Consider the following 16,410-nt stretch of genomic DNA (forward strand, 5'->3'; position numbering starts at 1 on the left):
GCGGTTGCAAGGGTGTTCTTATGGTTAAAAAGTAGTTGCTAAGGTGATGCTAAGTAGTGTTTTTTTTTTTTACAATGTAGTTGCTAAGGTGCTGTGGGTGGTTGTCAGTGCATTACTATGGGGTTGTTTGTCGTGGAATTACTGCTGTTGCTAAGATGTTCTGAGTGTAGCAACTACTTATTAACCACAAGAACACCCTAGCAACCACACAGCAATGCACTAGAAACACTCAGAACATCTTACCAACCGCATAGTAATAACCTGGCAACCACCCACATCACCCTTAACAAGAACATACTATAGCAAAACCTTTCTAAGATTGTCACCTGGCAAATGATTAAATGGAAAACAAAAGACTTGGAGGTGGGCTCTATTAACTTGGAGCATAACAAAAAAAACTATTTGCAACTAGCCAGTACACCCTACCAACCGTATAGCAATGCACTAAAAAAACATTTTGGACATCTTACCAACTGCATGGTAATACCATGGCAACTACCCACAACACCCTTAACAACCACATAGCAACAGTCAAAAAACACTACTTAGCGACACCTTAGCAAGTACATATCGCCCACAAGAACACTATAGCAACAACACAGCAATCCACTGTAAACACTCAGAACATCTTACTAACAGCACAGTAATGCCATGGCAACCATCCACAACAGCCTTAAAAACCACATAGTAACACACACATAGTAGATTGTAACGATACAACATCACCTTAGCAACTACTGTACATATTAATCACAAGAACACTATAGAAACCTTAAAGGAATGTATTAAAAACACTTACCAACAGCATAGTAATGCCATGGCAATCACCAACAACACCATTAACAACCAAATGGCAACATTCAAAAAACACTACTTAGCAATAATTTAGCAACTACATATAAACTACGACAAAATCCTTAGCAAGTACTTATCAACCACGAGAACATTATTGCAACCACAAAGCAATGCACTGAAAACAATCAGAACATCTTAGAAACAGCAGTAATTCAATGACAACCAAACCTTAGTAATACCCACAGCACCTTTAACAACAACATACAACACTCAAAAACACTACTTAGCAACACCTTACTTATTAACCATGATAATACCCTAGAAACCACACAGCAACATGCTAAAAACAATCAGAACATCTGACCAACTGAAAAGTAATACCATGGCAACTATTTAGCAACACCTTAGCATCTACATAGCAACACCCCCCCCAAAAAAACACTACTTAGCATCACCTTTGCAACTACTAATTACCTACGAGAACCCCCTAATAACCATATAGCACTGCACTAAAAACACTACCAACCACATAGTAATGCCCTAGCAACCACCCACAACACCCTTAACAACAACATACTATGGCAACACTCAAAACACACTACTTAGCAACACCTTAGCAACTACCATGACAACACCCCAGCAACCACACACCAATGCACTGAAAACAATCAGAACATCTTACCAACAGCATAGGAATGACATGGCAACCACCCACAACACATTTAAAAACAACACAGGGACACTCAAAAAAAACAACAACAAAAAAAAACACTGCTTAGCAACACCTTAGCAACTACATAGCAACACAAAAAACTACTTAGCAACACCTTAGTACCTAATAATTAACAACGAAAACACCCTAGCAACCACACTACAATGCACCAAAAGCACTCAGAACATCTTACCAACCGCATTATAGTAATGCCACTTAAAACACACTACTTAGCAACACCTTAGTACCTAATAATTAACAACGAAAACACCCTAGCAACCACACTACAATGCACCAAAAGCACTCAGAACATCTTACCAACCGCATTATAGTAATGCCACTTAAAACACACTACTTAGCAACACCTTAACAGCTACATTTCAACTCACATTCTCTTCAGAAAATGTAAAATCCAGTTTGTATTACAAAGCTATTCTAGTCACAGAAACGGAATGACATTGACTGATTTGTTTTTAGTTATAACTGAGAAGGAGCCAAGAATATAAAATCACAAAATCAAGTGAAAGAACAGGAATGTGTTAGCATTGCTCCAAAACATGGCAGAAACAAGGCTCTTGTCCTGGAACAACAGGCAGCTCAGGATCTGACAGGACATAAGATGTACTTGGAGTAGTTTTAAAGAGCTGAGATCAAATCCATTCCTCTGTGAGTGCTGAGGTTAATTGCCTTCTGCAGCAGCCACTGAGAGATTAAGTGTTTGTAAACAGCTGTAAACAAATTACCTTCAATATACAGTCACAAGCTAGCTACTTTGAGCATAATTTGCATTACGGTGTCAGCATAGCTTATGCCATTATAAGTTTGTAGCCTATAGAAAATATATGGGTTCGGGGACCGTAAGATTTGTTAATAGTTTTGAAAGGAGTTTCTTATGCTCACCAAGACTGCATTATTTGAAATACAGTAGTAAAGCAGCAATACTGTGAAACATTAGAATATATGTTTTCTATTTTAATGAATATTAAAATGTAATTTATTCCCATAATTGCAAAGCTGAATATTCAGCAGCCATTACTCTCGTCTTCAGTGTCCTTCAGAAATCATTCTAATATGCTGATTTGCTGCTCAATAAACATTTATTTTTGCAGGTTTAGCATGTTGCTAGCATGGTTTAGTACATTGCTAGCATGTTTTAGCATGAGTTGACACACTGCTAGCATATTTAAGTATAATTTAGCATCTTGCTAGCATGCTTTAACATGCTGCCCTGTTGAAAAAAACAGCATATGCTGGTTAGGTATGTTTTGACGCTGGGATTAGGATAGTTGTTAAACCTTGCTAGTGCATGATAGACCGCTTAAAAACTGTACTTTTATTGTGATTGTAAAAAAGTTTTGACCTCCTGAATGAAAGTCTATGGGACCTTTTCTAGTTTTGATCGTCTGTTTAACAAAAATCATAAGTTAGAAAAAATATAGCATACTGAGTCAGCACAGTCTGAAGGTCTGAAGCTTAAATAGTAGATTGGCTTTGTCAAGCCAACATAAAAAAAGTTTAAATATTAGAACAGTATGTTGGCTTTCTCAAGCCAACATAATCAAATCTTACTTACACCAAAACTTTGAATGGTAGTTTGGTACATAAATAATTTTTCAAAGAAGCCTTGAGTAGTTTTTGCTTCTTACTGCTTAGCAAACACTGCTTATAATATGCATATATAATACAACACCACAAATCTATTATAAAACAGGAAGGTTTTTCCAGCCCTTATCATGAAGACACAAAAATGGCTTTTAACAATTTAGATAGTTAACCCTGGGCCATTCTAAACTCTGGGTAAACAGAATCCTGGGTTGTTTCAATTTTCACACTGCTCATAATTTACATGGGGTTCTATGTGTGAAACGTTCCTCTACCTAATGTTAAAAGCAGGTTTAGAATGATGATAACCAGGGGTTAAACCAGTCAGTTAATTTAAATCGCTTGTCATGCTAGAACAGACTTACAAGACAGCCTTTTTGGCATTTCTGAACCCAAGATCTTACTGCTTTCCATGTATCCTCTGAAATCTGACCTCTTAAACACATGGCTGGAGTTTCTGCATCTCAGGCGATACCCCAGGAAGTTCAGGGGTGATGCCACATCAGATATACTGCTGCCGTGCAGTGGGCCTTGGGGCTGAATCTTGTCCTGTGAAAATCCTGCACCAAACATCTGGTTTAGATTAACTGTCCCATAGACTTCCCAACAGCAATACATGCAAAAAACAATGACAGGACAAACTCAGAATGTGTCCTGTAGTATTGTATCTGGCACTTGCTCTTATATAATGTCCTTGCTCTTCCAAGCTTCATAATGGCAGTGAATGGCGGTCGAGATTTTGAAGCAAAAAAAGTGCATCCATCCATCATAAAAAGTACTCCACACTGGAACGCCACTCTCTAGTGAACATGCGTACAACAGTTAACGGAAGCTAGAGATTACGGTTTATAAAGTTTGAAATATGGGTATTTGGTAACACTTTAGAATAGGTGTTACGATCCCAGCCTGTGTTTGTGGACTCTTATTTTGAAGTGTTTCTGTTCCCTATTGTTTCCTTGCTCCCCTCCCTTGTTTAGTTCCTCTTTTCCCTTGTTGCATTTGTTACCGTTTGTTCCCATGGTCACCCCTCATTTGTTGTCATTGTTGTTCATTAACTCCTCCCCTTGTTAGCCTCCCTATATAAGCCTGTTTACTCAGTCACTCTTCACAAAGTCTTGTATGTCTGTTGTGCTGCAAATCTGATCTTTTCCTTCTTTTCCTGTTGTTGGATGTCTGCCCGTGTCCTGGATTTCTCATTCCTGTCTTGCCCCACGGATCTGTATATTTGTTTGATCTGATTACCTGTGCTCTGACCTACTGCCTGTTTCATGGACTGTGACTTTGGATTACGCTATCAATAAACTGCATTTGGATCCTCATTCTCTGTGTCCCTGTGCAGTTCACGACAATATGGGAACACATATTCACTATTAACTTTCCCTGAACAAACTCCTAATTTGCTGCTTATTAATAGTTAGGTTGATGCTGAGTTTAGGTATGGTATATGATTAAGGGATCTAAAATATGGTCATGCAGAATAAGGCATTAATATGTGCTTTATAAGTACTACCCACCCCACACACACACACAGAGCCATGTGGAGTACTGTATATGATAGATGATGCGCGTTTTGTTTTTTCTTCAAAATATTAACCACCATTCACTGCCATTATAAAGCTTGGAAGAGCAAGGACAATTGTTTTTATATATAACTCCAATTGTATTCGTCTAAAAGAAGAAAGTCATATACTCCTAGGATGGCTTGAGGGTTAGTAAATTATGGGGTCATTTTTATTTTGGGTGAACTATCCCTTTAAGTCCTGTAAGCTGAAAGGTGGGACCTCCATGAATTGGATTTGTTGGTCCAGCACATCCCATAGATGCTCAGTTGGACTGAGATCTGGGGAATTTAGAAGCCAAGGTAACACCTTGCACTCTTTGTCATGTTCCTCAAACCATTCCTGAACAATTTTTCCTTCTGAAAGAGGCCACTGCCATCATGGAACACCATTGCCATGAATGGGGTGTATGAGGTCTGCAGCAATCTTTAGGTAGGTGGTATGTGTCAATGTAACATCCACATGAATGCCAAGACGCAACGTTTCCCAGCAGAACATTGGCCAAGACATAACACTGCCTCTGCTGGCCTGCCTTCTTCCCATAGTGCATCCTGCAGTTATGCCCGGGTAAATGAAGGCAACCTTCTGTAGCTCCCTTGCCCATTTGTAGGTACTTCCGGTGGTGGACAGGGGTCATCATGCCCAATTCGCAGCAAACTGCAATGCACTGTGTGTTCTGACACCTTTCTCATCATGGCCAGCATTAAGTTTTTTAACAATTTGAGCTACAGTAGCTCTTCTATGTGATTGGACCAGACGGGCTAGCCTTCATTCACTTTGGGCACCCTTTACACTGAGGCCAGTTCACCACTTGTCCTTCCTTGCTCCACTTTTGGTAGGCACTAACCATTGTATGTGGGAACACCCCACAAGACTAGTCATTTTTTAAATGCTCTGACCAAAGTCTAGTAGCCATCGCTATTTGGCCCTTGTCGAAGTCACTCACATCATTTTGCCTGCCCATTTTTCCAGTTTCCGACACATGAAATTCAAGAACTGTTCAAGAACACTGACTGTTCACTTCCTGCCTAATGCACCCAACCCCTTGACAGGTGCCACTGTAATGATATATAATCAATGTTATTCACTTTAGCTGTCACTAGTTCTAATGTTGTGGCTGATCAGTGTACATCAAGGTTTGAAGGGTTAAACTATATTGAAATGAAATTGAAATTGATTTGAAATATACCGTATAAACTTTCAGAACATTGGACATGCCTTTAAACATTCTACATACACCATAGGTCATTATAAGCAGAAAATAATCTAGATTTAAAGCCTTTTGGACTTAAATTAGGACTCACAAAGTAAGTAAATGTGAGAGGAAACACTTCAGCAGAAAGCTCTGCTTGGTAATGTTTCTGATCACATCATAAATATAGCTAATGCATTTCATCTGCAGTGCCGTGATAAGATACAGGGCTAAACAGATAACAGCGGAACTAATGGTTTTCTATGTATAGCTGAGACAGATCGCATGACTATATAGGGAGCAAAATTGCCTTTGCAAGCAGCTACAAAAGAAAGCAAGTAAAAAATTAGGAAAAGCAAAGAGGAAAACTGAGTACACTGCGTGTAAACATTGTGACTGACTGTCAAGAACAATTTGGCACAATAAATAAAAAAAAGAACAAAGGGCAGCTTGGAAAACTTACTTCATGTATGTAGACAGGCTGAAATATTTGGCTTTTTCGTGAGCTGCCAAACATCAGTAAAGCGGAGTCTGGTGCTGCACAGCTCTTTGTGGTGTCATGAGTGTCTCAGATAGTGGGTTTGGTACATACAAGGCTATCTGTAAATGACACAAGTGCCTTTCATCTTTCACAGCATGTTTGCATTGTAGGGTGAGATGGGGTAAGACACCCTCCCTTAAGAACAATGTGCATTTACTTTAAAATTGTAATTTATTTTAATACAGTATACATTTAGCATGTGCAGGATGGTAATGCATGAGCCAATGTGTTATTAAGGGAAATAAATATTTGCTAACTTAGTTGTTAGAGCACAAAATGTAAAATTATTCAAAGAGGCACTACTGCGGCAAGAAGCCCCTCTTTTAGAGATTGCATAAATGACTTTTGATAACATTCTAATATTTATATATTTTTGAAGTTTCATTAATGTAAAATACAAAATTATACAACTATTCTATTTAAAATTGTATTTTGACAATTCATGTGAAGAACTGAATAACTAATGACAGATAAAGCAGCATCAGAGTAAAAGAGATTCATCTGAAATTTACATTTATTCTTTGACATATACAGGCATATGAATATTTACATATTTATTTGCCTATATTTTAACTGAATATATGTCATAATAGCAACATCATGAAAAACTATATTGATATTGAGTCTGTAGTTTGAGGGAGCTTTGTTGTTGGACTCAACAACTGGTGTGACATGCCATCTGGAAGTATTTACTCTGCTGGGATGTGAGTTTTGGATGTCAACAAAAACACTTAAAATATGTTACTGAATATTTCTAGTACAAAAAATGAGTCAATTATTTTTTTTTACTGGTGATATGCTATTTACAAAAACATAAAGAGTATTTTGTACTGAGCTTGTGTAAACTTCACAGTGGCACTAGTAAGGCCACAGTGCCCCCTGTAGGCTGATAGCAGTCACTGATTCAACACGCAAAGCAATTCAATATTCCTGTCACATCCTCAACAACACATTTTACACACCCTGATGAAATGTGAAATTACATCCCCAATGACTCAAATAATCATTGCAATCTCGTTTTCACTTTCCAGTTTATTAATCTACCACTACGCGTAGAATCAGTGACAACAGAATTATGTAGACTACAGATAGAATGTCAGGCCGACTGACACATAGATTACTTGCATTATATAAAAAAGTCAATACAATTCTATTTGTTTTACATTAACAATGTAATTATTTTTCTATTTAGCATATTAAAACCTATAAATCTCACTAAGTTCGTGTTTTAAGCATTTTTTTTTTTACATTATTTCAAAAATAATAACAAGCCTACAGTAACAAATTTCAGATTCCATCTATATTTTATTTGTGAACTGATGTTCAGCTGTTCTTTTCAGTAGTCAACTTATTTTCAGATCATCATCTGCAGGTGTTATGATGGTCACAGACACGGAGATGTGGGCTACCTTTAATTTCGCCATAGCTCACTGAAAAGCCTCACAGATCATGTTTTCAAGCCATCTCAAGTTTGATTTTGACGTGGCATAAAGCTTTGAAATCTGTTGGTGAGTGTTTACCTACTTTTGAATTAGTCTTCCATTAACACTATCATTTATTCTTTTACATCGATAAGCGAATACAGAAGGCGCGTGTAAACGATCATAGCTGATCATAACCAATCATATCCACTATGTAGTTGTTTTGAGGAGCCTCCTTTGCCTCATCAGAGGAAACACCCCTGAGAGATAGATAGATAGATAGATAGATAGATAGATTTCAATACAGACAAACTGAATTGAATTGAATTGAATTGAATAGATAGATAGACAGACAGACAGACAGATAGATAGATAGATAGATAGATGATGGATAGATAGATAGATAGATAGATAGATAGATAGATGGATGGATGGATGGATGGATGGATGATGGATGGATGGATGATAGATAGATAGATAGATAGATAGATAGATGCAGTTTGTATCGGTTTATTACTACCATTTGATTCAAAAGCTGATAAGAATAGACTATGAAGATGACAGCAGATTGAGCAGTAAAAACATTGAATATACCCCTCTCAATGGCACAAAAGTGTTTCTGTGGAGGCATTTATGAAGTGCTGTTAATACTGACAGTACTGAAGGTCAAGTGCTGTGCTGTTTTGTAATGTGGTAGAGATTCAGGCACTGTGTGAGTGTTTCATGGTCATGAGAGGCCTGACTGTACACTTGTAAAACACCAGATTTCCCTGTGCTCTGGAATATTTACTGAAGACCCTCTTCATGCTATTTCACTTTATATGGCTTTATGTAACTTTTTTTTCTTCTTCAGTTTGTTTGCATTTGACAATGCCTTATGACTTTCAGTTGGAACTATAAAGAAAGCATAGAAAAAAAAAAACAATACACTGATGAAAAAGACGTGTGGTTTTAAAAATGGCACTTTGTAATAACGTTTTAAAGTATATTTCAAATCATTGTCTTAATCTTTTGTCATGCTTTAAAGAAGTACACATATTTTGATGTGCTGACTAACAAACTTGATTATAGTTTTAACTGTAGTGTGTTATTTGATATTACATTTATCGTTAGTATATCTTATGTGCAACTTCATTACAAATGTGTAAATACAGATACATTTAAATTCATGACAAATAAGTTTCAATAGAAATGGCATTAAAGTATATTTCAGTTTACCATAATTGCTTGTCAGTACATTCAGCAGTACATTATAACCATTACAATATTTCAAAGACAATAGAATTAATTACGAAATTGCATAAAAGGATGGACTCAATTTTTAATAGGTGGGTCAAAAAATGGCTCTGAAGTATAAATAAAAGTTTTAAAATATAAATTTAAACAATAACATGCAATGAAGTGTCTGAAAATTCATCTTTTAATTTGTATTATGTATTATAAATGATAAAATGTGAAATATAAATTATTTATTATATTATTATAAGTACCCTTTAAAATAAAAGAGAACAAATGAGGGCATTGCTAAATGGTTTCTACGGCATTCCGGGAGGATGCTTAGTCAGAAGAGCCCATTGGCTTTCAAATCAAGTAATGCTGTTTATTAAAAATCCAGACAGAGTTGTTTGGCAGTAACATTTATTGGTGTTTCCCATGAAAGTAAAACACATTTCAAGAGGGTGTTATCTGCCTCTCTCTATATAATTTCAACACACTAGTTGTTTGTAACACATCATCTGAACATCAGTTCCTCAGACAATCGCTTTACTTTCAAGCAATGTTGGGTGAGAAAGAAAAAAAAAAACATGAATTCACCCAGTCACATGGTGTTACCCTGTTCGGTCATGTTCATGACAACATGAGTTCCTCATATGACAAACTGATGGACATGATGGGTAGCCGTGAAACAGCAGAGAAAACACTGCTCTTAAAGGTCGGCGAGCTGCTACAGGGCAAAGCAAGAGAAAGATAGACACAGGAAGAAGAGAGTGCGATAGAAAGACATAGAGACTTTGAATATGCTTATAGAGGCATGCCAAGGAACTGCACACGCTAATATTAAAGCTGCAGAAAACAACCAAAGCGAAAGACAGGGAGAAAGATAGAGATACAGTCGCGAAAGCATACAACTTCTAGCCACACTGAACATGCTTGCTTAGCAGATAAATACGTCGGATAATGCTAATACAGAGTGAGCAAGCTAGCGACAGTGTACTATATATTTGAAGCTAAGCTATCCATATTGCCACTAAAACTACCACCAGATTGCACTAAACATATATATATATATATGTGAATATCTGGGATTGTATTTCACAAGCTCGGAAGGCAAGGTGTTCATGCACGTGCAAAGAGAGCAGGTTTGTAGCAGCAGCAGGGAAAGACGGCACAGTGGGCATTCCAAGACTACCATGGTGAGGATGTCGATGCATTTGTCGTGATTACAAGAGCTTAAAATACACAAACTATGTGACACAGCTTGTTGATCCTGAAAAGGGACAGAAAGAACAGTCATATCGTGAAAATTACGAACTTAGCGTTCCTTAAATGTTAAAAAATCAGCTTTACCATTATGAAAATTAACCTTGGTTTTACCTACAGATAAAACCAAAAAACCATGGGTAATATAGTTAAATCATGGTAACCACAAATTAACCATTTTTAATTGCAATAAAACTGTGGTTATACAATTGGTAATCAATCTGCCAAAAAACATGGTCACTACACTTTCGCTATAATAAAACCATGGTTAATTTTCATAACTATCCGGATTAGCTGGTTTAAATTGGTCTTCCAGCCTGACCAGGGGCATTTCCCGTAAAATGACATAACTCACCGCTTAACCACCTTTGTATGATGCATCGTTGTAGAAACTAGCTAGCCATGACTTTTTTTTCCAGAAACGTAGACATTCGTCTTTCGAACCACATTAGAACTGCCGTAGATGACGTCAGGCAGGTGGTGGAGTGATAATTTCTGGCAATTAATCAGTTTACGATCAAATTAAAGGGGTGGTTGATTATGATTTCACTTTTTGAACTTTAGTTAGTATGTAATGTTGCATAAACAACGTCTGCAAAGTTACGACGCTCAGAGTTCAATGCAAAGGGAGATATTTTCTTTTAAAGAAATCGCTGTTTAAGGACTACAAAAAATGACTGGTAGGGACTACAACGAGCTTCTTCCTGGGTTTGTGACATCACAAACCCTGATGTTTACATAAACCCCGCCGCCGGGAACACGCAACTACCCATAATGGTAAGGGGGCGTGACGTTTCCAGACAACGTGCACTAGGCGGTTAGCGAATCACAAACACACTGAGCCTGTTAACCAGTCAGAGCCCACTGCGTATTTCTGAGGGAGGGGCTTCATAGAACCAGGAACTCAACAGACCGTTTTGACGAGAATGGAAACAGCGGTGTAGATACAAGGTAAAATATGTAAAAATAATGCGTTTTTTTTATGTGTGGAATGAAAGATATAGATTGTAGCATGTGTTAGCTTGCTTATTTTTGCTCAAGTACATGATCTAAGTCCTTATGTCAAACTAACGAGAAACTATGCTTCTAACTACAGGTCGAGAGCTGTAGTTCCACCACACAATTTTGCGATGCTGTTTGTGAATGTTTGCTGGAACTATGGATTTGGGAAACACTACATTGTTGATACCAACAAACTATGTTCAAACTAAGATGCTTTTGGGAAACACCCCAGGCTGGGAGACCAGCTAAGACAAGACTCAGTTGTGCTTTTCAGCAGGGTTGACTATTACGTTCTGCAAGGATACAGGCAGTAATGTAGCATTAGCAAGTCTACAAAAGGATTTCAGCTTTAAAGCAACTCTCATCTCGAATGGATGTCCAAGCTGGGACACATTCAGACAACTCTCTGTTTCTTAAAACATCAAACTAAGAACATCCATTGGACAGATCATCATACATATACGCTAAAGTGCACAAGCTCCTCTTTAGGAGAACTAGACAATACTGGCAATTAATACTAAGGCAATACAGTTACAAACACACAAAAATACAAATCGGCACAGAATGTCAAGTTTATCACTTGGGCACAAATACAACCAGCACTGGTTCAGAAATGGCTCTCACAACCACCAGAATGTGCTATAATAATCATTTTGAGTTAATATGTTAAAATGCAGTGGCTTCAAGTGGATTTAAAGCCAAATCCTTCATCTTTGCAGTTACATAAGTCATCATATTCAACACATCTGACACACACACGCACACACAAGCAGAATGTATCTACCATTTATGATTAAATATTTGTTGAATAGAGAAAATAAAATTATTTACCACACAAATAGACTCTGCCTTATATAAAATACAGTGATGTATTCACATAGATATGTACTTGGTCATGAACATCTTAAAAGTCTATTTACATACTATCATAGGGCAGAACCCTAATTATGCTTATGTGTTATTTTCTTTTTGGAATTTATATATATAACATTAAATTTAGCTCTGTTAATACCCTGAAATATCTATAACTTTGTATAAGAAAGCTAAATAAGTACATGAATGGGTCGGTAAATTAAGAAATATGTTGCTATTATGTAGGAAAGTGTTTTACTACATACTGTATATAGACTAAATTTGTAATTTTTAAACCCATGTTTTTTTTGTTTTTTTATTACATACAGTATATAATATATGTGCTATTGTTTCTTTGCAGGGGACATTGTTGAAAGAAGGAATATTTGATTTATTTTTATTTTTATTGCTTAAAAGTGAACATCTACCTAAACCGTTTCCAAGACCAACTGTACGCTCGATTGCACTTTTCCAAGTATTAAGTTGGAAAATCAGAATTTCTGAGTAAAGAGATAAAGAATATTGCACGTTATTAGGGGGGAAAGGGAAATTCCCATTTTAAAGAGCATTTTATAATGCGAACAGGATTAGTCAAGAATATTTAGATTTTTTAGTAAGATCATTTTTAATTTTGTTTTTATTTATTATTATACATTACATTTAGTCAAATATTAGAACTACAGTAGCATATTATATGTTTATATAACATTACTGTTCACTATAAATGCTGGCAGCCTCCTGTCAATATCATTTTAGAGTGCACCATTATATTTGTGCTTGTTTATGCACATACGTTAATTAGTTCCAGCTATGTACAAACTTCATGTCCACACACAATACAGTTTTTATTTATTATTATACATTACATTTAGTCAAATATTAGAACTAGAGTAGCATATAATATGCTACTGTATAGACATGTTTATATAACATTACTGTTCACTATAAATGCTGGCAGCCTCCTGTCAATATCATTTTAGAGTGCACCATTATATTTGTGCTTGTTTATGCACATACGTTAATTAGTTCCAACTATGTACAAACTTCATGTCCACACAAAATACAGTTGGTCAAAACTGTTTTAAAAACTCTTCCTATGGTCCTGTATCTTGTTAAATCGATAAAAGTCACACATTGTCTTGTGAATACAAAAGCTTTAGGTTCGATGAAGTGGTTTTGTCTCTACTATTATAATATAGTCTGTAATCTGGTACTCTGAATAACTGTTCAAATAGAAACGTAGGACCTTCACTGAATAGAAGCAAATAACTCTTCATATTCTCAATAAACACATGTAAACAAACAAAGTCATGTTAAAGACACTAAGATAGACAGTAAAAGCAGACGGTAACACTTTTGCAGGGCTTTGGACCATGAAGCCCACAACAACGCTACAATACTAAAGTCTAGATATTTTCATATTGTCTTTTTTTTAAATTTTTTTTAATCATACTACTTTTATATGACTTTGGAGAAGAGGAATCAATGATTTACCGTTACATTCACAACAAATATTCGATCCATCCAGGGACACAAGAATAACAGGTTTTGGAGTCTCAAGTTTTTAAAGATCCTGTCCCAGTCGCTCAATCTCTTCAATGAGGAAGTCAATGTCTTCAAAGGTAGCAGCTGGGTTGGAGATGACCATACGGAAGAAGTTGACCTTGTCTCCCTGCGGTTGATAGCTCACCATGGTCGTTCCGTACTCCATCATTCTGGCTTTGATTACAGGGGCAACCTGTGAGAGAACATTTTACTAGCTTTGGGAAATGTTTTTTTTTTTTTTTTTTTATGTCTCTACTATTATAATATAGTCTGTAATCTGGTACTCTGAATAACTGTTCAAATAGAAACGTAGGACCTTCACTGAATAGAAGCAAATAACTCTTCATATTCTCAATAAACACATGTAAACAAACAAAGTCATGTTAAAGACACTAAGATAGACAGTAAAAGCAGACGGTAACACTTTTGCAGGGCTTTGGACCATGAAGCCCACAACAACGCTACAATACTAAAGTCTAGATATTTTCATATTGTCTTTTTTTTAAATTTTTTTTAATCATACTACTTTTATATGACTTTGGAGAAGAGGAATCAATGATTTACCGTTACATTCACAACAAATATTCGATCCATCCAGGGACACAAGAATAACAGGTTTTGGAGTCTCAAGTTTTTAAAGATCCTGTCCCAGTCGCTCAATCTCTTCAATGAGGAAGTCAATGTCTTCAAAGGTAGCAGCTGGGTTGGAGATGACCATACGGAAGAAGTTGACCTTGTCTCCCTGCGGTTGATAGCTCACCATGGTCGTTCCGTACTCCATCATTCTGGCTTTGATTACAGGGGCAACCTGTAGGGGAAAATGTTATTAGCTTTGGGCATTAAGAGAAATGTTTTGTGTATTGTGTTTATCATATTTTCTGAAGAAAATTTTTTTTTTTTTCATACTGGAGCATGCTTTGAAAACCTATTTAAATGTATAAATACCTTTATTCAAAAGTTTGGGTTCGGTAAGATATTATTTTAGTTTTACAGTTATTTATTAATTTTTTTATTAGTATTTAATTTTTTTTTTCATAACAACTGTAACATTGAGAAATGTTTTTATAATCTCAAATGTAATTTATTCTTATGATGGCAAAGTGACATTTTCAGCATCGTTACTCCAGTCTTAAATGCCGCATGATTCTTCAGAAATCATTCTAATATGCAGATTTACTGCTCAATAAACATTTCTTATTATTATACATTTTGATATGTTTGTGCTGCTTAAAACTTTTGTTGAAACAACTATACATTTTTCAAGATGCTTTGATGAACAGAAAGTTCAAAGGAACAGCATTTATTTGGAATCTTTTGAAACAATGTAAACACTTTCACTGACACTTTAGATCAATGTAAAACAACCTTGATGAATAAAAGTAGTAATTCCTTTCTTAAAAAAATAAAAAAATAAATAAAATCCTGACCCCAAACATTTGAAGGGTACTGTTTTACTTGTACTGTATGTAAAAATGATATGTACTTTCTACATACTTTCATTTATAAAAAGCAAATGGAACAAAAACATTTTATTTAGGCACCTATAATGACAAGGTAACCACTAAAATCTTCATATTTAAAGGGATAGATCACCCAAACTCTATCATTATTTACTCACCCTCATGATACTCCACGATTGCTTTTTTTTTTTTTTTTGCCTGTATAATGAAAGTCAGGTCTCAAAACAACACCCGAGCCTGTTTGCTTTCATTGTATGGACAGAATTTTTGGGTGAAGTGTTTTTACATTTTTGAGAAATTTTAAAATAATACATAGCACAATATAATTTTACATTTATTTGGATTGTACAATTAATAATTTAAGTTATATCAATAGAAGAGTTGAATGTTGTATAAAGACTGTACGTTAACCAGTTCCAGCTAAATTCATTGCAGAATTTTAATACTCTAGATCAAAGCCCAACCATAATGTCAACCAGTAATATCAGTCCAGTGCTTCCTTGTAAGCATACATCCTGATGTTCTGTCCTTGACTTAGCTTGAGCAGAACTGACTTAATTAGATCAGTAGCTTTTTGGACAGTATGTGGGACTGTAATCTGAATAAAAGACACACATCTGCTCATCGCCACATAATTACACTCACCTCCCCTCAAATCGTTTGCAGGTGTCCAGCTATTATCAACAGTGGAGTGCGTCCAGCACTTATAACCGCTTCCATCTCTATGAAACAAGCCTTGATATACTGGAACCTGTCCAGTGTCTTTTCATATATATCTTTAAATAAATAAAACATAAAATACTGTATTGCAGTGTCCCTGCACCATAAATACACATACCTATGTGACTATATCCTGCTACTCAAGAGTCTCCAGAAAACCGTTTTAGCCTATGTAAAAGACAAAGCATAAGCATTCTAGTTTCAGGTAGATGAGAAGGGGTTTGTGGGTAGGGTTAGATAGAGACCCTCTTTGTATGACTAGCATGAATGCCATCTGTTTGGCTTAATAGCCAATTAGAGCTTTGCTGGCATGGGAGCGACTGAAGAGCAGCCAACCAATAAAAGGACACCTGATGAGCAGCCCCTCCCCCTTCAATGACATCACTGCAGGGATGTCATTTTAGATGTTTCTGGTTTGAAGCATCTAGACTTTACAAACAGACATCTTAACCCTTATGTGCTGTTGTGTTTGGGTCCCTGAGACCTCATAATAAAATCACCTTTAAAAATCACATTGTTTCCCTTATA

The 16,410-nt window shown here is 36.2% G+C and overlaps 1 protein-coding gene across 1 annotated transcript in view; it reads right to left on the reverse strand.

Annotated features, from left to right (window-relative positions):
• Positions 1–14,217: 14,217 nt before the first annotated feature.
• The window catches only part of gad2 (glutamate decarboxylase 2), an 11,337-nt gene continuing 9,144 nt past the window's right edge, over positions 14,218–16,410 (reverse strand). The window contains exon 13 of the mRNA XM_016576064.1: positions 14,218–14,510. Within this exon, the coding sequence (XP_016431550.1) occupies positions 14,337–14,510 (174 nt within the window). The 3' untranslated portion in view covers positions 14,218–14,336. The remainder of the gene's footprint in view (positions 14,511–16,410) is intronic.

This window comes from Sinocyclocheilus rhinocerous, unplaced genomic scaffold (genome assembly GCF_001515625.1).
Source record: "Sinocyclocheilus rhinocerous isolate Xijiao unplaced genomic scaffold, SAMN03320098_v1.1 scaffold1213, whole genome shotgun sequence".
Lineage (NCBI taxonomy): Eukaryota > Metazoa > Chordata > Actinopteri > Cypriniformes > Cyprinidae > Sinocyclocheilus > Sinocyclocheilus rhinocerous.